This window comes from Myodes glareolus, chromosome 10 (assembly GCF_982192425.1).
Source record: "Myodes glareolus chromosome 10, mMyoGla1.1, whole genome shotgun sequence".
Taxonomy (NCBI): domain Eukaryota; kingdom Metazoa; phylum Chordata; class Mammalia; order Rodentia; family Cricetidae; genus Myodes; species Myodes glareolus.
In genome coordinates, this window is record NC_142035.1 from 58,929,611 (window position 1) to 58,951,785 (window position 22,175).

The 22,175-nt window shown below is 36.8% G+C and overlaps 1 protein-coding gene across 9 annotated transcripts in view; it reads right to left on the reverse strand.

The window, feature by feature from the left end:
* The window catches only part of Mga (MAX dimerization protein MGA), an 86,226-nt gene that overhangs the window by 12,246 nt on the left and 51,805 nt on the right, over positions 1-22,175 (reverse strand). For 4 of the 9 annotated variants that reach the window (XM_048459930.3, XM_048459929.3, XM_048459928.3 and 1 more), the window contains exons 10-18: positions 19,652-19,878; positions 18,916-19,098; positions 18,188-18,257; positions 16,115-16,632; positions 13,246-13,540; positions 10,928-11,548; positions 6,258-6,548; positions 4,612-6,089; positions 1,733-1,860 (exon numbers count right to left, since the gene is read on the reverse strand). In XM_048459930.3, the coding sequence (XP_048315887.3) occupies positions 1,733-1,860; positions 4,612-6,089; positions 6,258-6,548; positions 10,928-11,548; positions 13,246-13,540; positions 16,115-16,632; positions 18,188-18,257; positions 18,916-19,098; positions 19,652-19,878 (3,811 nt within the window). The remainder of the gene's footprint in view (positions 1-1,732; positions 1,861-4,611; positions 6,090-6,257; positions 6,549-10,927; positions 11,549-13,245; positions 13,541-16,114; positions 16,633-18,187; positions 18,258-18,915; positions 19,099-19,651; positions 19,879-22,175) is intronic. The other 5 variants (XM_048459934.3, XM_085696439.2, XM_048459933.3 and 2 more) reach the window with 5 other exon arrangements.

Below are 22,175 nucleotides of genomic sequence, written 5' to 3' on the forward strand. Positions count from 1 at the left end.
GTCCTGACTGTTTTGAACTTAGTATGTGTGGATCAAGCTGGCCTCAAACTCAGAGATCTCTGTTTTTGTTTTTTAAATTTAATTTCTGTTCTTTTATAATTTTTGATCTTTGCATAATAGTTAGTTATTCTTGGCTCTTTATTATCTGAATCGAATAACATGGCATATCTATTTACTGAATTCTTCATTGTCTCAATATAATTTTCTTCAAGCTACACAGCTTGACAGCTACATTACAGAAATATATACATGGTTGCAATCATTTCAAAAGTATCACTATGTGGTCCTGGCAGGCCTGGAATTAGCAATGATCCTCTCACTTTAACCTTTCCAGTACAGGTATGAGCCACCAGGGGTGCCCAAAACCATTTTTAGAAATAAGAATTGTCAGAAACATCAAAATCCATTTCATGAACCACAGTGAAAGAATAGTATATGTGGAGCTGGAGAGACGGCTCAGCAGTTAAGAGCACTGGCTGTTCTCCCACAGGTCCTGAGTTCAATTCCCAGCAACCACATGGTGGCTCACAACCATCTGTAATGAGATCTGGTGCCTTCTTCTGTTTGACCTGCAGACATACATGCAGGCAGAATACTGTGTATATAATAAATAAATAAATCTTTAAATTAAAAAAAAAGTATATGCACTGTCAGTGATTTCTTTTTAAACATTTATAGCCTATGAAACTATATTATTCCCAGAAAGTTTTTATTACTGTCACTGTTGAAAATAGTGATTTAAAAAAAAAGTTATTTTTAAGATTACATTTTTCTTTATTGCTGTTTAGTAACTTAGGTTTAAAAGGCACAACTTTCCAATTAGCTGTCTGAAACACTATTGAATTTAGTAAATATAATCAAGTTTTAAGGGATTTAAACACATTCACCTTAGGCAATAGGTAACTGAAGGAACCTGTAAAACAGCTCTGGAGTAAGGATAGTCACTTGGAGACTGTTTTAGGAAACAAGACAAAAGAAGCTGGATTTTCCTTCCTGTCTGTCTTACATGCCAATCCCCAATCCCTACAGAGCTTCCTACATAGTGAGATAACATACCATAGCACACTGCTGTGTCTTTTATCAGTGGCATAAGAAGAAAGAATTTCATACCTGTATCTCATTTGTTCATCTAGTACAATAGCTAAATTTGTAATTTTAATGCTTTATTACTAAAATATAGAACTAACTTGTTGAGTAATCAACTCGTATTAGAAATTATGGAAAATGTGTATGCTATTTCATCTTATACTCTAAATAGAGGGCATACTGGTTCAAAGAAATTATAAGCTTGTCCAAGGTTAAATACCTATAAACTTTCAAAACCAATATTTCATTTTTTTTACTTATTATTTTAAAAAGGATCTCACTGTATAGCTCTGGTTGGTCTAGAACTCACTATATAGACAGTCTAGCATCAAACTCAAGAGATTGCCTGCCTCGACCTCTGTCTCCCAGAGACTACCATAAAAACTAGTATTTTAATACAAGTGTACCAGTCTCTAAAGCATATTACTCATATTTACATGCTACCTGCTAGCAAAGGCCAAAGCAAGTAAATTACTTCCTTATTTCAATGGCTCATCTAAACTACCCAGGAGGAAAGAAAAATCAGAATACAAACCAATAAACCCTAAGAAAATAATGGAAGTGGGTCCTTTCCCAGAGCTTTTAAATAAAGTATTTGGTTTCGTTTCTGGTTCCAAACAATAACCCAAAGGTGAGTATGACTTACTGCTGTTTGAAGGAGTGTGTGTGAGTTGTTGTGGTCTTCTTGTAGGCAGTGTTAATTTCTTCTGAGAGCTCTTCTATAGTCTCAACATCCACCTGCTCATCATCCTCAATATAGTCTACATAGTTATTCTGAAATATATTATTAGAACAGTAAATAATGTATTGGGAGACACACATACCTCAACTTTTCAAATGCAAGCTCCCTTAATAAACCAACTAGTTCCAAAGAAAGAGTTACCTACCCTGAGCTTATAATCACACAAAGAGATTATGTCAGAAAGATAACACAATTAGAGTTAACATCAACAACCATGTTAAATAACAGGTATATATTAAACGGCTATCATTAACCTCAGGCTGAGGAGTCTCTAGAAGGCTATATTTGATGTTTTGATATTATTTCTAAAGGATAGCATTCGCGTGTGATGCATTAAGGCTTTGAATAAAATCTTAAAATCAAATATGCTGAATCCCTCATCCCTTCAAACCCATAAAATCCTGTTTTAAGGGGTGATTCACAAATGATATCTGATCAAATGCCCATAAATCAACACATGTTAATATAAGACAGACATGGAGATGGGATACAACTCCACAAAGTAAGAGCTTTTTAAAGAACTTCAGTTTTCAAAAGTAATCCCAAGTGTAGTTCCCTATAATACCAGAACAGAGGCAACTAGTAAAACTGAGCACCTGTCCCAGAAACTCATCCAATTCTTTTACAAACTTATATGCATGATGTGAGACAGACAGATATTTTCAAGTCCATCTTTAAAAGCAGAAATTAAAAGTATTATCTTTATATATATTTGTACTGCACTTCAGAGGCGTAATTCAAAATGAGGTATCCCAATCATCTTATTAAAGCTCTTACATTTATAATTTTGGAAAAATCATCGTCAAATTAAAGGCTCCATAAGGCTAGTAGACACTAAATACAAGCTATCATTATGGCGCCCACTTCAACATAAGCGTAATTTAAGCAATATATGTTCAATTTAGACAATGTATATTATAATTACTCCTATGGAAAAAAAATGAACAGAATCTAAAGTTACTAATGTAGGTTTGATTTGTAATACTTGAACTGAAGGGTATGTGCCTATTTCATAGATTTATGACACATGTAGTCGAAGATAGCCTCAAATTGGCAATCCTCCTGCCTCTACCTCCTCATAGATATGATTACAGGCCTGCACCCCACATCCATCTATACTTCAGATTTTAACTGCAGGCTTTGTAAATAGTATCCAATAATCTTAATAGAAGACAAAGTAGTTATTTCCTCATACCATTCAAATACAAGTCTAGTAGTAAGTGTCAAGAAAATTTTGACATGATACATGCATATAAATATGATACAGAATTTATACTTTAGAGATCATTCACATGCTTTCTTTTAGGAGTAAGTGTAAACTTTTTTTGTCAGATTATTAGTATATTCAAACAAGAGCCCCTGTAAGATGAAGGCATTCTACAGGCTCTGCAAAATTAGTTCCACCGATAGCTACAGTCCTCACTAATTTTAAAGTTGGACTGTTTTGTTTTTGTTTATTGATGCAATGTTTACTTAGACTAACCAAAAAAAAGAGACTGTAAAAATAAAGTAGATTTGTAATAGAACCTTACAAACCATATTCTTGTATTTACATCCTTGAAAAAGATTAGCCTACAGAAAAAGTATAGGGCAAATGCATATATAAATTATCCAATTTTAGAGATGTATCCTTATAAGTCAAATTATTGAAGTACAAATATAACACAAGATTAAAATGTTTTAGAGGGTTGTTTTGGTTTTGTTTGTTTTGAGGGGACTGTTTCTGAGACAGGGACTCAAGGTTGACCAAGTCAGCCTCAAATTCAAGAGACCCTACTGTCTCTGACTTAAGAGCTATGGGATCAAAAGAGTGTGCCACCATACTCAGCTATTTTAGTTTTAAAACACTATCCTTTGTTGGAAATACCTGTAGATACAGGAACTAAATATATCTCAAGAGAGAGTCTGAAATATAAGTGGTACAAAGGTTTTGATCATCTGATCCTGAAGAGAGTTGACCATTAAGTTTTTGGGCTTCCTGAAGCAGCTGTCTATGATAGTGGTCAGGAAACCAGAGCCCACAGCGTATTTTGTAGTTTTACTGGAATACAGCCACAATCATTCACTCTCATGTTTGTGGTTGCTTCCATACTACCACAGCAATGGAGCCATTTAATCTGTAAAGCGTAAAATATTTACTATCTGGCCCTTTTATAGGAAAAAATGTATTGTCTTGCTCTATATCATGCCAGACCCTCAGTTACTTAATTCAGTTAATAAACTCCTAAATAGAAAACCTTTCAAAAAATAAAAAGAACTTGAATTAAAACATAAGACTATAATAAAAGTCACATTGTAAAGGACAATGATCAAAGTCTAGACTATATAACTTATAGCTATAACATACTTAACACTAGAAGATACAAAGAGCAACTTTCAGACAAGATTATATTGAAGTACCAGGTACTTTGATGTTTTTCTCCTAGAAAAAAAATTCCCTCTAAACTTCTTCTCTTCCATTTCTAAGATGCCCCCATTCATTGTTTCTTATTTTATCTGTTATCAGATAAGCGTCAACCACGTCACAGACAATGTGACAGAAACTACAGGGACTTAAAAGATATCTTTTAAATTCACCTTGGTAAGCATTCTATACCATCTATACTCCAAAGGATCAAGCCACCTTTATAATAGCAACAAGCAAGACACAGTGTTGCCTTAAACACTAGACATTTAATAATGATCTAAACTTAGGCACCCAAATTAATATATTAGGTATTAGTGATACTCTAGAATCATTTAAATCCATGAGGTTTCAGTCACAACAAAAATGGGCTCACCACCTTTTCTACATCAACCTCCTCACTCTGGTAGCCAGAAACAACATCCACAATCTCATCAATAGAATCATCGGTTTTCTCATTCTCATCTTCCTCATACTCCTCTTCCAAATCCAAAACAGTGAAGTCAGCACTGCTTCTCCCACCCTTTGTCTCTTGCTTTGGTTTTATCTGTTCTCTTGGGAGTAGGAAATGACCCTGAAAACGTCTGCTCCCTCTTCTTCCTTTTGTAGCTCTCCTAGGAATGATAGAGAAGGCTGCAGAACTAGAAATGCTACTCCAAGAACTATCCTCAGGTTTTAAGATTCCATCACTCTCAGTAGTTCCGCTTTTCCCAAGAAAATCAGAGATGTCCCGTTCAGAATTTTCTTGACATGTCTTTGTTTCTGTAAAGAATTGCATGTTTGCCTCTTTCTTAGATTCTTGTGAAATTCCAATGTACTTCTGAGTTAAGGGGCCCTTCAAGTGTTTTCTCCATCTCTCTCTAAGACTGTCCTTTCCCAGAGAATCTTTACAATCCTTTTTGGCCTCTGCCTTTGAGTTAGATTGCTGTTCCTTAACTTGGGTCCCTAATAATTCAAATTTACTTTCTTCCTTAGTGATGAATAGAAATTCATCTGGATCCTCTGGATTGTCTAATCCTTGCTGTTGTTGTTCCATCTTCACCTCAGCACGCTTCTGAGGCCGTGCTTTACTGGCATGCTGGACTGTCATCATATTGACCTTTTCAGAAATGGTCCTAACTTCCAGGACAGTCTGTTTTTCCTTTGGATTGTTCTGACTCCTGTTCCCAGATCCTTCATCACCATCTTTATCGTCATCTGTGTGAGACCCAGTGCTAGAAGAGTGTTCATAAGTTCTGGCATCTTCTGTAAGGGTTTCTTCATCCAAAAGATCACCCCCATCATCAAATGGATCATTCAAGGTATGTTCTGAGGCATTAATACCTGAGTTTTGCTTAATTATATCGGTCTCAGTGTCTACAGCTTCTTCTTTTGATGTTAAAATTTTCTTAGTTTCCTCCTCTCTTTTGATGGAGTTTATTTCACCTTTCTGGTCTGCATTCTGAGATTCCTTTTTTACCTGAAGGGAAGCAACATGCTGAAGAATGGAGCTAGAAACAGGCTTTTGTCCTGGGAGCTGCAACAAGGCAAAGCTACCCGACTGCAAAGGAATGAGACTAGCAGTTCCAACAGGCTGCCCTCCAGTGCTCTGTGTTATTTTGCTTTCAGAGACTGTTTTACTTGCTAAGTTTTGAGGTTCAGGAGGAGAAATCCTCAGGGTCAGTGTACCAGCCTGAGAGACAAAATTAGATCCAGAAGAAAGCAACGAAGGTGCCTGAGTAATGACATTTACTGTCGGAGAAGACCCAACAGCCTGAATTACAGGATTCATGACAGAGAAGGCAGAGGATGAAGTAGAAGATGACGGGGTCTCAGAAGATTTGGAAGGAGCTGGTAGTCGGATTCCCACCACAGATCCTGGTAAGAAAAAAAGAATTTAAATCACCACTGCTCATCTCATCAAGTCTTTTAAGGTATGATTCCCAGTTTAAGAGACTGAGAAAGAAAAATTCTATTATACCCAATGCACCACACGGTCAAGTGATTCAACAACAAAACCCATCAGAAAGATCTCTAACTTAATACCTGGGTTCCGAAACACCACAGGCTGTAAACTTGGCTGGGTATTAGAGCCTCGAATCTGATGTAAAGGTAGAAGTTGAACAATCTGCCCATTGGGGTGTCTGAATAGATTCATTCCACTTGGGCTCCTAACAGGTTGTAAGACCATCCGCTGTCCTGGAAGCTGTGGGTTTTGTACTGGTCTAAGAGTAGGAGAACCCTGCGGCACTGGAATCAACAACAATCGAGGTCCAGTACGTTTCACATTATTAGGAGAGATCTGTGGAGTAGTCACTGGAATTTGAGGGGTATTTTCTGAAAAACAGAAAGATGAGAAGCTACTATCAGAATTTATCTTTCAGAATACATGGGTAAAAATAAGAGATTAGATCTAATAATACTGCAAATAATGTCTAATTTGAATTATAAAGTTAATGAAATACTGTCCCTCTATAGTATAATATTCATAATTAAGAATATAATTTGTTTTGTTTTCACATCTTGAGATAGGGTCTCTTTATGTAATCCTGACTGTCCTGGAATTCGCTATGGAGAACAGGCTGGCCTCAAGCTCAAAAGGACACGCCTGCCTCTGCCCTAAGAGCCAATTTAAGGTGTGCACTACCATACTTGGATCTTTATTATTAGTATCATTTTAGAAATTACATTGCCAGTGATGGTGCATGCCTTTAACCCCAGCATTTGGGAAGCAGAGGCAGGTGACCTCTGTGAGTTCAAATCCAGTCTGCTCTTCAGAGTGAGTTCCAAGACAGCCAGGGCTACACAGAGAAACCCTGCCTCAAAATATAAAAAACAAAAACATAACATTTTAAACCATTAATAGTAACAAATGAGATTTAATGTTTAGAAGAGCTATTCAGAAACACAAAGTGAGAAAAGATAGTATTTTAGGATTCTGGAGTAAAGAAATGGGTAAAATGCTAATAGTAAGTACAAACAAAACTGATCCAGTATTAGTTCAAATTAATACACTTATCCGACATTGCTAATAAATATCTCAAGTTTGCTATTTTATTGTCTGTGAAAATAGCACTATGCAACTTGAACAAAACATGTACCTAAGAGCTAGAGAGACGGAAGAGAGAATGCTACTCTTGCAAATGACAGTTCAGTTCCTGGCGCATGTAACTCCAACTCCAGGGAATTAAAAATAAAATCTCCTAGCCTCCAATGATACAAGCATAAAGGTACACATATACCTTTTTAAAACACGCATGTAAATGGTTCATATTAAGAACACTGGCTGCTCTTCTATAGAACCCAGATTCACCCTTATGACAACTCACAACTGTCTGTATCTCCCGTCCTAGGGGAACCAACATCCTCTTCTGACCTCCACGGGTACTGCATACATGTGGGGCACAGACACACGCAGGCAAAACACCCATACAAATAAAATAATTTTTTAAAATGCACCTGTTTGGGCATAGTGACACACATTTTTAATTCCAGGACTTGGAAGGTAGAAGCAGAACCTCCAAGAGTTCAAGGTCAGTCTTGTCTACACAGAAGTACAGTTCCAGACCAGCCAGGGATACACAGAAAGACCCTCTCCTATGGGAAGTGGGCATCTAATATGATCTAAGAAACATACACATTAACTTTTCAGGTTATTAGTTTAAAGCCTAATTTACTACTCCATTCAGACAAAGAAATCTTTACTATCCCCTGAGTATGTGATGATTTAATTAAATGTGCCAAAGAAATAGGGGGAAGGGTGGGGGTAAAACAAATAAAAAGTCAGTTACAAAGTGTCTAAGCTGAGATTCCCTTTAAGAGCTGAGAATATATTCAATTTAGCTCTATTAATAAAAATGAAATTTCTTAATTTTACATTTCAAGTAGTATGTGAATACAGATTATTATTATTTTATGGAAAAAACTCCATTTCAGTTTTAATCCTTTGATTAAATAAAAAAAAAGTACACATCTTTTTCCTGCAGTATTGAGATTTGATCCTATGCTAGGAAAACAATGTATTGCTGACCTCTCCTTTTTGTGTGAAACAGGGCTGGAATTATAGGCATGTACTTCTTTATCTAGCACTAAAGTACTAATTTGTCTTATTTTTTTATTTTTGGTTTTGCTGTGAAATACTCCTTTTATATGCTATAAAGATTTGTCACTCATATTGATTTAATAAAATGCAGACTGGCCAGTAGCTAGGCAAGAAGTATAGACAGAGCAACCAAACAAAGAATGATGGGATGAGGAAGAATGGAGTCAGAGGAGTCACCAGATAGACAAAGGAGTCAGACATACAAAATAAAACAGAGGTAAAAGCCACAAGATTGGAGCCGCACATAGATAAATAGAAATGGGTTAAGTTGTAAGAGCTAGTTAGTAAAAAGCCTGAGCTATTAGCTGAGCATTTATAACTAGCTGTATTAAGTCTCTGAGTCAATTATTTAGGAACTGCAGTTAAAAAATAGGTACAGGACTGCAAAGTTGGCTCAGCAGACTACTCTTGCAGAGGATCTGGGTTCAATTCCTAGAACTCACAAGACTTGTTATCAACTATAACTCTGGTCCCAGAGTATTCAAAGCTTCTTCTGATCTTCTCAGGCACCAGGCACAGATGTGGTGCACATATATACATATACACATGCATACATACATACACACATGTGGGCAAAACACAATACACATAATTAGTCTTAAAAACAATTTAAATAATAGATATAAACAGCAACATTAAGTAAATGATAGTATAGAGGATATTAAGAGCAATATACCTGAATAACTGAGGTCTGCAAAACAATGTAACTAGAACAAACTAAACTAATTTTGGGACAAAATTAAAAGTGTGGAGACTAGGTGAGGGTACAGTTCAGAGGTAGAATGTTTGCTTCTACATGAGTATTGCAAAACAAAGTATAGAAAAAGGTTGGAATCTACAGCTTAGAAGCCATTTCTGTTAAGACATGACAGAGGGCTGGATAGATGGATCAGTGGGTAAGTTCTTCTCAAACAAGCAAGAGGAACAGACTGTGAATTCATATGATACATATAAATGTTGGGTACGAGTGGCAGCCTACCTACAATCCCAGGTTGGGAAGTCAGAGAAAGGATCCACAGAGCAAGCTGGCTAGTAATACCAGTCATACCAGTGAGCTCTGGGATTCACTGAGAGACCAGCCTCAGTGAATAAAGTAGCAGAGAGATCAAGGATAATTCCTGGCATCATTTCATCCTCAGGTGCCTCTTACACACCCATACATTCCAGCACACATACACACATGAATGTGAAAAATAGGAAAAGTGTACTGGAGAGTTGACTCATCAATTAAAAGCATCCAGGTTCAATTCCCAAGGTGACTTTCAACCATTTGTAACTATAGTCCCAGGGGATCTAATGCTCTTTTTGGACATGCAGGCAAAATACTCACACATATAAAAGAATAAATAGAAAAAAAATTAAGTGGAAAAAAGTAAACTTAAAAAAATAAAATGATAGAAATGAACTTAAGAGATTAAAAAAGAAATCAAAATAGCATCACCTACAAAGATCTCACCTCCAAATTTACAGAGTATGTTAAATTAAACATGTTTTACAGATATATAGAAGCAGAAGACAATTTTTCTTTCATTTTCTTTTCAACATACTTACAAACTAACTCTATATGAATTAAAAGTCTGCAAGGGATTTGGATCATGAAGCCAAAAGCAAAAATATTTACTAGGAAAAAATATCAGTAAGATAGAATTGCTGCTGAGCTGTTTCTCCTACTCTTTCCTCACATTAGTACTATTATTACTTGTGTGTGTTTATGGTATGCATGCACATATGTATGCAAAGGTCATAACTTTGTGGAGTTGGCTTTCTCTTTCCACTTTTATATGGGGTTCCAGCAAATGAACTCGGATTGCCAAGGTTGGACAACAAATGCAACCCACTAAGCCATTTCCCTAGCCTCCCTACATTAATTCTTTGAGAGGACTCAAAAGAATTTATTTACTTATTTTATTGTTTTTTTTAAATATTTATTTATTTATTATGTATACAATATTCTGTCTGTGTGTATGCCTGCAGGCCAGAAGAGGGCACCAGACCCCATTACAGATGGTTGTGAGCCACCATGTGGTTGCTGGGAATTGAACTCAGGACCTTTGGAAGAGCAGGCAATGCTCTTAACCTCTGAGCCATCTCTCCAGCCCCTATTTACTTATTTTAGAATCATATTTTTAGCTAGTTGCAGGGGCTGGAGAGACAGCTTAGCACTTGTTGCTCTTGCATAAGACCTACATTCAGAGGACCCCACAACCTCTTTTGGCTTCTGTAGGCACTTCATGCATATGGTCCCCTGACATACAAGGATACATAAAATAGAACATACAAATAAAAGTTTATTTTAAAAAGTATTAAAGTAGATAAGTATACCATTTTAAATTCACTTAACCTAAGCCAACTTAAATTTGGGGCTGGTGAGATGGCTCAGTGGTTACGAGCACCACTGGCTTTTCTTCTAAAGGACCCAAGTTCAGTTCTGCATACCTATGAGGTGGTTCACAACAGTCTGTAAGTGGCACACACCCTTAATCCCAGCACTTGGGAGGTAGAGAGAGCCAGGACTCTGATTTCAAGGCCAGCCTGGATTACAGAGCAAATTTCAGGATAATCAGACAGACACAGAGAGATAAAAATAAAGCAGATTGTAACAACTACTCCATACCTGGTCTCTGGCTCACTGGTGGGTTTCCATTAATTCCTGAGAGTATAATAGGTACAGAACTCAGTGATGAAGTTGGTGTGGTCACCATGGAGGAAGATGCTGCTGTGGTTACCATGACTATGGAGGTGGAGGCAGTGGAAGCAACAGGAAGAGTTATAGTTGGAGATGCTGCCAATGATTTAGGAAATGCAACTGAAGCCACAGGGCCAGTAGTAATCCCAGTAGTTTTTATAAGGTTCACAGTGGCTGTAGACTGGGTAGATGTTACAGGGGTAGTGTTTGTTTCAGAGATCTCAACAACCCCAGCAGCAGAGGCAACAGAACAAGAAGTAGCTTCTTTAGCTCCCGCATCAGAAACAGCAGTCATAGATGTCACAGCAGTAACATTTTCTAAAAGCATTTGAGGAGAAGTAGTGACAGCAGCAGTCACAGTGCTGCACACCTGAACTGGCTCAGAAGAAACCACAGGTGTGACAACCATTACTGGAGAAGGCCTGATACTGAACTTCTGTGGCCCTGTCAGGGGTTGGGGTGTACGAACTCCAGGTATCTTCTGCTGCAGGGCTCCAACTTTGCTCATCACAAACTGTGTGAACACACCGCCAGGAGAGGGCCGAGCCGCTGCAAATAAAAATTTCCATGTCAAAAATGTTCACTTCTCTTACTGTGCCCCTCTTACTAAATACCCACTGAGTCATTTTCTTTCTTTCTTTTTGATTTCTTGAGGCAGGGTTTCTCTGTAGCTTTGAAGCCTGTCCTGGGACTCTCTGTAAACCAGGCTGGCCTTAAATTCAGAGATTGTCCTGTCTCTGCCTCCTGAGTGCTAAGACTAAAGGCAAGCTCCATCACTGCTCAACAACTATGCTTACTAATATTAGTTGTGCCCATTGGGCCAATTTCTTAATCCACCTACATGAGCCAATTTCTACCCACAAAAATCACTTTCCTCAACCCAAAGCAAAGCTTTATAATTCTGATTTTAAAAAAATAAATAAAACCGAGTGTTCTGACTAAACTTTTTCAGGCTACAAAATATATCTAAATTCTTAGGACATTAAAGAGAGAGAGAGAGCACGGGCTGAGTACAGTGGCACATGCATTTAATCCCAGCACTAGGGAAGCAGAGGCAGGTGGATCTCTGTGACTTTGAGGCCAGCCTGGTTTACAATAGTTAGTTCCAGGGCAGCAAGGAAATTAAGCAAATTAAAAAAGTGCAGTCACTTAAAAAAGGAAAGGTCAAGATTCCCATCACATACCCTTACTTCCCCATTTAAAATGTGTTTCTAGGGGGATGGAGAGATGGCTCAGTGGTTAAGAGCATTGCCTGCTCTTCCAAAGGTCTTGAGTTCAATTCCCAGCAACCATATGGTGGCTCACAACCATCTGTAATGAGGTCTGGTGCCCTCTCTGGCCTGCAGGCACACATGTAGGCAGATATTGTATGCATAATAAATGAATAAATATTTGAAAAAAAATGTGTTTCTACCATTTCCTCCTTCAGCAGCTCCATCTCTACGGCTGTCCTTTTATGATAGTTAAACAATACGTATTTCTAGAATATAAACACATTTCTCAAAAGAGAAGAGTAGTACTATCTTTTATTATTGCTTTAAATTCTAATTAAAGCTATACTACAGAGAGGCAAAAGTGGGTTCTTTTTAAAGCATTAACTCCCCATTCTCCAGTCAGATAGTTCAACGTCCTGTTAGAAGAATAAAAATAAAGACTTTACTTAACATTCCTAAAGATAACTGAAACAACAAAAGAGGAATTCCATAAACCAACTGTAGAGCTTTCAAATAAAACAAATGTTTTAAGATTAATTTAGTACAGACCATAGCACTAAAATGTTAGGCAAAGATTTCATACACAAGTCAGTAATATATAGGAACACTACATTATTTTGAAAGTTATTATTTAAAAGAGCCCTTTATTTTTAGCCTATACTAACTCATTCCTCTAGCTCTTGCTAGTTTCTTAGATTTTCAAATACAAGGATTATGCATATGGTTGGTATTACAAAACATCAACCCTCATAGGAAGAAGAAAGAAAATATTTAAAAGCAAAGTCCGAAAAGAAAGAAAATATTTAAAAGCAAAGTCCCAAGTCTTTTCTATATTAATACAAAGTCTCAAAGTCTTTAACTTTCAAAGTGGAGTTCAAGTTATCAAATAACATAAACCATTAGAATTATTTTAAAAAATATTTAAGCAAGGGCATTAATAACAATGCCCAATTCTGTATTTCTCTACTTTTAAAACATTCATATTGCAATCACTGGCCAACACTAACTTACAGGTCTTTTCAAACTACTTACCAATTGGCCTTTTTGCTGGAACAAATGCCTTCGGATTCTTCCCAGAGCGATTTGTTGTTGGGCCAGAGGATGCCATTTTGGAATTGGATGTTGAAGGCAACAGGGTGCGTGGTTTCCTGGATGCAGCCACCTTGGCATTGGATGCTACCTTGGAGATGACAGTACTGAGGGTTGAGAGGTCCAGGACTGAGGGTCGCAACCTGCCTGTGATATAAGCAGCTAGCCTATTGGCTGGATGCAATGCCCCCATCTGTCCCAATAGCAACTTAGCCTGCGGGTAACTCTTACCATTAACCTGAAACAAGTGGCAAAGAGAAATTCTGTAAAGATAAAATTCTCTTGCTAATAACTCCTCTCCCTTGACAGGGGTTTCATTTTTATAAGGTGTTTTAAAGTCTATGTTTCAGATGTAAAAAGGAAAAGAAGTGAAGCTTTTCTATTCAGGATAACCCAAGTAATTAGATAGTCATCATCTGATACCTGAACTAGGCTCATCTTCATTTATAGTTTGGAAATAGAGAATCTTAGAAACTAAATGAGCTTTTACATTATAGGTATGTAAAAGATATAACTGCCCAACAATTCATCTGTTTTACTTTAATAAGCAATTGTTGTTATTAATGAATCATAAGCAAAAAGCATAACTGTGAACCACAGAATCTCTCTAAGACCAGAGAGGCATAATAAGTCCTCAACACAAGGGTCTTCTCAAGTATCCTTCATCTAAAAAAAATACAATCTACTTTTGAAGTTATAGGACACTCAATGTTATAACCAAAGCTATTAAGTCACCCTAGTTTTAGTTGATGTTTTCCCTTTAAGATCTTATTTATTTTCATGTTATTTATATCAATATTTGCCTGTGTACCAGGTACATGCCTGGTGTCACAGAAGTCAGAAGAGGATGTCAGATCGCCTGGGATGGAGTTACAGACCATTGTGAGCGACCATCTAAATGCTGAGAATTAAAGGGTCCTCTAAAGGAACAACTAATGTTTACAACTATAAAACTGTATTTTCTAGCCCCAGTTTTTTTGGTTTTCAAAGGAGCAACTCTAGAGATACTGTCTTCATATTGTAAACAGAACACGCTCAAAATAAAATGTTGGTATAAACATAATTCTAGATGTCATTAAATGGTTAGAATAAAGTGAACTAACAAATGAAGTATATATATTTTTGTGATGCCTGAGTTGATGACTGCCCATTTTAGACAACAATGTAGAAAAAAAACTGTGTGTGTGTGTGTGTGTGTGTGTGTGTGTGTGAGAGAGAGAGAAAGAGAGAGAGAGAGAGAGAGAGAGAGATCGAGCATGCATACATCCATGTGTGCATTTAGAGAGAATACAGAAGCCTCTGATGTTTCTTTCTAGCTCATACTACTTGATAACATCTAGAGAACATAACCTTTCCTGTCTCCCTCATCGTTTAAAAGTATATGGAGTAAGTCATCTACTCTTCAAATTAATAGGGAAACAGTAAAGAAACTATAATAACCCACTACATAAAACAAAATTACTCTTTGCGACTTAATTACGATTATTCTCAGGAAGATCAGCAATCCTAATCACTCAAATTTGATATCAAGCAGGGAGATTTTTTTTCCATCTAAAAGTAAGCCATACTAGCTTTTAGCTATACAGAATCTCACACATACATAAGGACCATAGATAGTTTTACAATATTAGAAGTGTACTTGCATAACCCATCACATGAGGTCAGTTGTGGAATTTTCTATTCGCTGATGATCAAAAAGATTTAAAGTCTGTATAATTTCAAATTTCAGGTATAAGGATTAAGAATGCTCAACCTGTATACAAACTGACTCGTCATCCAGTTATAGAGTAACTTTCTTTTCTTTGGTTTTTTTTTTTTTGTGAGATGGTTTCTCTGTGTAGCCCTGGCTGGCCTCGAACTTAGAGATCCGACTGCCTCTGCCACACGAGTGCTGCTGGGATTAGAGGTGTGTGTTACCATGCCCAGTGTATGACTCACATTTAATTCAGAACTTCTCCCTCCAAAGAATTTTCTGCAAGCCAACTAACTTCTTAATTTACAAACAGTAGGGAGGTATTTTTTTTTAATCCTTCAATAGTTATACACAAAAGATTCCAAATAAAAGGGGGAGAAACTATAGCTCATAAAAAAAAACACAAAAAAAAACACACAAAAAACCCCTGTATATGTGAATAACATCTTACTAATTAAATAGTACCTGCGTAAGTTCAATCAATACTATTGTAAAACGACAAAAACAATAGCTCCCCTTCCTGTTAACTACAAATTTATACTACCTTTTGTGGTTTGTATTTTTGTTTGTTTGTTTGTTTTGATTTTTCAAGACAGGGTTTCTCTGTTGTAGCCCTGGCTGTCCTGGAACGTACTCTGTAAGCCAGGCTAGCCTCAAACACACAGAGACCCACCCACCTCTGCCTCCTAAGTGCTACTACCACCTGGTTTATACTATCTAAAAGTCAACTTCTTATCTCTACTGTTACTAGTAGTTTATATATTTCTGTTTTGGAAATTTTATGACAATAAGATATTCTAAGACCCAAACTAAATGCCTATTATGCTTAGTTATCAAAGGATCACTAGAACCCAAGTAGTAAAGCTTATAAAAAGAAACTTTCTAGAACGAAATAAAAAGATAACCATACACTAATGTGAGGGCCTATATTTCTGTTTATATAACAGCAGTTCACCTTATCTAACCTACACTTATCACTAATGTTTTATTATCCAGTTCCCAGAAAATTTGAAGAAATATGATCTAGGTTAATAAAGGGCTTTGGGTATATATATAAAAAAAGCAAGATGTTACCTAAGTATAAAAAGGTACTATACCCAGACTAAAGATAATTCTCACCTGGATAAGCCCAGATGTAGTTGAACTGTGTTTACGTTTATAGGCCACAAGCTTCCCTGAAGGAGAAAGCCCTGCATAAAAAGGCAGACCTTTGCCTCCATGTAATTTCTCCCTCACTGAATCCAGGGCATCTGTCTGCACAGAAGAGATATCATCCATTTTCCCAGGGGACAATGGACCATCAGGAGTCTCTGATCCAGATTTCTCAGCCATATCATCTTGGTCTTGACTTGATGGCATAGAGATTTTCACATGAGAAGAATAAACAGGAGGGCTCTTCTCACCCCGACATTTCCGCTGAGAAGCCAACTCAATGATGAAGCTGCCCACCTTAAGTGACTGTGGCATGTTGCTATTGATGTGCTGAGATAAGATACTTAAGATCTTGTTACGATCTTCTTCCCAATTGCAGTCTGAGATGATCTCTATCAGTTTGGTAGGACCGCCAGGTGACCTCTGATGTACATAAGAGGTAGAAGAGGATTCTCCTTCATTGCAGGGGGATTTCCAGCTCTTTTCTATTTAAGAAATAAATAGAAAGACCCTCTATAGCACAGCCATTCTGTATTTAACTTTAATATATTGATTAATTGAGGAGGAGAAGCAGCCCTGGCTGTCCTGGAATTCACTCTATAGACCAGACTGGCCTCAAACTCAAGAAAGACCCACTTGCCTCTGTCTCCCAAGAGCTGGGACTAAAGACATACTAATAAACTTTGAAAGAAATTCAAGTTTCCCACTGTCCCATTTTCTAATACTTTCAAGTGTAAACTAGTATGTAAACTTGACATTCTGGAGTTCTTAAGAAGAAAAAAAAAGATCTCACAAAACTAGATAGACAGTTGTCTTTTCTATCCCAGAAACTACATTCACTCATAAAAAGGAAATCTCCTTGGCACTGCTCTAGAAGGCCAAAGATATAAAAGTTTTACTTTGCAAAGTGTGACCTATAACAAAGGTAAAGTTTACTTGATAAAGGTTATTATACTGATATCCAAACAGGCCAAACACAGATACTTGGTAAGCCTGCTTTGAAATATGTGAAAGCAGGAATCAACATTAATAGTAAAATGTAGTGTTTTTGTTTCTAAAAATAAAACTAAGAGGTTGGTGAGATGGCACTTGTGACTAAGCCTGGTGACCTGAGTTCAATCCCTGGGGAACTGGAAAGAACCTACTCCTACAAGTTGTCCTCTGATTTGTGTCATGGCAAGCAACCCTCTCACACACATAAAATAAACAAGCGCAATTTTAAAAAAGCTTTTTAAGAAACACTCTACCACTAGTTTCTACTACAAATGCTGCAACGTCTCTAGATATATGGTTTCCCCATGTCTACACTGTATACTGATGACTCAGCTTCCCAATGTATCCCTAACCATGGTGACATGTTGACAAGATATAGACTTCATAAGCACCAGATTTCTACAGAACTTCTCAATCAATGTGCTAGAATTATATCAAGAATACAGGCTCCTACTCCATCACCCCCAGAGAGCACATAGTCTCAAGCAGGTTTCCTTTACCCAAGCAGTCTCCTCGTTACTTTCTTAAATGTTGAATGAAAGTATTTTATTTAATGATACTATGTCATTATAGGAAGAGTGCTGCTGCACAGGTGCTGCATAACCAAAATCAAACAGTCAAACTCCCTACTTGTTTATACAATCTCTTCAGAGAAATCCTAGCAGTACAGATTTCTAGATCATCAGAGACAGTTGCTCTTCCATTCTCCCTTTTACACATCCCCAGTGGTGGTTGGAAGACCTAAGGCAAATTTTGACAGTGAATGATGCCTATATCCTTGGGGTTTGAAAAGAGGGTAAATTTTTCACTGACATTCTTACAAGTCTGCTGAAATAAAATATCTAATCAACACAGGCAGACCTTTTAGGAATATTAAGCCGAACAATGGGGAAAGACTTCTGCTTGTTATCTTATTTTTATTTTAGCAAAGGTTAGAAAAAGCACAGTGACATATTCTGGATTGCTGGTTTAAAATTTCTGCCATTAAATAATTCAGAATTACATAATAATTAGTATCAATTGTTAATATCTAGCTTTTATTCTGACCTTGTGATTTGTCAGAATCATCCTCCAAGTCACAAATGAGTTGCTTTAAGGTCTGTTCAGAATCAGGTTCCTAAAGAAAAAATAATACAGAAATACTTTAATTAAAAATGTATTTATTATCTACAGAGAAGATATAAATCAGTAGAAAAATCTACAACTTCACATCTGCCCAATTACATTACTATCATATTATATAACCCTGGGAAGAAAAAAAAGAGAGAAAAGAAAAAAAGAAGAAAGGAAGGAAGGAAAGAAGGAAAAAGAGGAGGGAGGGAGGGAGGGGAGGGAAGGGGAAAAAGGAAGGAAGGAAGGAAGGAAGGAAGGAAGGAAGGAAGGAAGGAAGGAAGGAAGGAAAATAAAATGTAGCCTCACTCTCAAAGTTCTTACTAATGACTGAGTCACTTAAGAAATAATTTACATTATACGCTATCATATACTCTAAGGAAAGAATATTGGATATTTAACAGAACAAGCTTCACTTAGAAAACTCATCGATGTGAAAACTAAATCGCACTAATAGGTAAGTATTTTGATTTAAAATCAAAAGTATTTATTTTAATCGCTAAAGGATTTTAGCAAATAACAACAAGACACTAAGAGATAGATTAAACAGGCAAGAGACATAGGCTTATTTACACTTCACAGAAAACACGAAGATTATGATGATCACAGTAAAAATTCTAATAGCAACTGGAAATTTAAAGGTTATGATGAAACAAGCAATTCACCTTTGTAATATGACTCTCAGGACTGGAATAACATGAGTTCTGCTGCTGAAATAATAAAGATGGGGACAGGGGAGGAGATGGCTGTCTCTGTTCCTCTTTCTTTCGTTCATATATTCGAACTCGGGCACAAGTCATCATACTTTCAAAGTACAAATAGACTGGGTCTTTGTCCTCTTCTCGTATCTGTAAGTTTCAAATAACAAAACACATCATTATAATGATGGGGAAAGAAACTTATCCTAGAATCCAAAAGAAAATTTTAATCTTTGTTTCCATTACAGAGTTGATTTTTTTGGGTTTTTTTGTTTGTTTGTTTCTTTTTTAATACAGGGTCCTTGTATGCAGCCCTTGTTATGCTGGAACTCCTTCTATGGTTCAAGATAGGTCTTTCAAACTCAAGAAATCCACCTGTCCCTCTCTCCCTACAGCCTCTAACTCCAGCTGCACAAGATCCTACATCCCACATCTGGGTTCTAAGAGCACACACACATATATGGCAAATACACATATACAAAAATAAATTATCTATGAACTTGAAAACTTGGCTATCTTCAATTATTATTAGCCACTTCCACTTTTATCATAACAAATAAACTGATGAAGCCAGAGAAGAGCCCTACAGACATATTACCAAAATCTTCACTAAATATGAACAAAAGCTCAGCTTGAAATCTATCACCTTTACAAATGGCTTATGAAACTTACAATAAGAAACAAACCACAACTCCAGCCTTACCACAGGATTGGGTTTGGGAGTATATGCTCGTGCTGGTTTGATTCCAGTGGGAAGCTTGCTCTTCGTGGTAGTAGAAGTTATGTCCGGCTGAGGTGACACCAATGGTTTCACAGGCTCGATGACAGAAGGCGTTGGGATATAAACAGGCTCTGGATCTACTTCCCCTTCTACTTTCACCCACAGTGGGTAATGTCGAACAGGCTGTTCAGGTTCTGCTTCACATACAGCTAAATAGAAGAGAAATACATGATTTTTATGTAGTTCCTTCACAAAGGATAGTAACTTATAATAAACAGATGTTCCTTGAAGACCTCTAATTGTCTTCATATGCATTATTTTATCCATCTCCAAACAAGAGAAAAGCTGAGAATAAAACACGGTATGTGTGAATACATACACATATATCTTAGGCATCTTTTGTTAAATGTATCATGTCTCATCTCTTTAGCTGTTATTTTAAAACTGGACGTGGAGATACACCTGTGTAAAACAGAGCACATGTACAAGTCACAGGAAAACTTTTGGAAGTAGATTCTCTCATTATGTGAATTCCAGGGATCAAACTCAGGTCATCAGGCTTAGGGGAGCAAGTGCCTTTACTGCTTAAATAATCATATCAACCTTTGGATGTTATTTTAAATGGTAATTTTTATTTAAACTTCCAACTGTCTCTTGCTTATACATTACATACTAATGATATATGCTGTGGTCTCACTGAATTGATTCATATTTGTAGCAGCTTAGGATTTTTCTATGGAAAATGTTCAATTTAATTCTTCCTTTCCAATCTGGATATCTTTATTTTTCATACCTTAATACACTAGATAGGACCATTAGTGTGTAGTTTTTCTGGGATTGGTTCGTTTTTGAGATGTAGTCTGGCTGTTATCCAGGTTGTTTCAAATCCTGGAATTGAGTAATACCCTTTACGTCAGACTCCCAAATGCTGAGACTATAGACCATGGCAATGCACTTGAGTCGATGTAATGTTGTTTGGAAGTAACTGAAAGCACACACATTCTTCCTCATTCTGTCTTTGGGGGAAGAGGAGCACTAGCTCGGTCCTTCAGGATTAACACATTGTAAAGTTTTTCACAGATCTTATTATCAGACAGATTTTGGCAATTGGTTGCTTTGGTTTCTTTTTGTTTTTGTTGTTGTTTTGTTTTTGTTTTTGTTTTTTTAAGACAGGGCATCACTATGTATTTTTGGATATCCTGGAACTCACGAGGTAGATCAGACTAGCCTCAAATTCATAGAGATCTACATATCCATGCATCCCAAGTGCTGGGCCACCACACCAGGCTAAATTTGCTAATTCTTTAAAAACAGTCATTGAGAAGATTATATGGCTTCTTAAAAGGTCTATTCTGGTCACAGAAAATTGTTAAATTCATTTTCTTTCATTTCTTCTTCTTCTCTCTCTCTCTTTTTTTTTTTTACTTGAAACAGAATCTAACTACGTAGCCTGGGCGTGTGTGTGTGTGTGTATGACCTATGTAGGTCTGGCTGGCCTCAAACTCATAGAGATCTACTTGCTTGTGTTTCCTAAAAGCCAGGGCTAATGATATGTACTGCCATGCCTGACTGTTGATTTGATTTTCAAATGTTAAACTAAGTTCAGATTCCTGGGATGCAATCTTGTACTCTACTTCATGATGCATTATCGTTTAAATACATAGATTTGTTCTGCTAAATTGTGTTTGGAGTTTTAAAATCTAGACTCATCAGAAATATTAGTGTACAGTTTTCTTATAAGGTCACTGTGTAGGTTAAATGTGAGTATGACCTCCTAAAATGAGACAATTTTATGGGATAGTTTTATACATTAATGTTATTTATTCCCTATGTATGTTACAGAATTTAAGAGTGAAGTCATTGCCAGGCAGTAGTGGCGCAAGCCTTTAATTCCTGCACTGGGGAGGCAGAGGCAGGTGGATCTCTCTGAGTTCGAGGCCAGCCTGGTCTAGGACGGGCTCTAAAACTACAAAGAAACTGTCTCAAAAAACAAAAACAAAAAAGTAAAGTCGTGAAGCTAGTGATTATCACGGGTGTTTTTACTATCAGTATAATTCTTTAACACAATGAAATATTTTTCTGCAACATGGTCTCACTATGTAATCTATACTGGCCTTGAACTCTAAATATTCAACATTAGCCTACTGAATGCCAGGATTACTGGCATACACAACCATTCCCAGCAGTTTCTCTACTTCTATGAGTTTCACATCTCCCAAAGAATTTGTCTGTTGTCATCTGAATTGTCCTATTGGAACAGAATTGTTCATAACATTAATCTGTTGCCATTCTTTTGAAGTCTATACTTTAGTCACCTGTGTTCCTAATACTTTTTTTTTCCCTAATCAGAAAACTTTTAAGGACCAATTATTTTAATCTTCACTACAGAATGTTAGTTATGCCTTCTATCGCCAACAACATTTTAAGAAGGCTTAGGTAACAGGAATGCCAAATTTTGGGGCTGGGGAGAAGGCTCAGTGATTAGGAGCACTATCTGTTCTTCCAG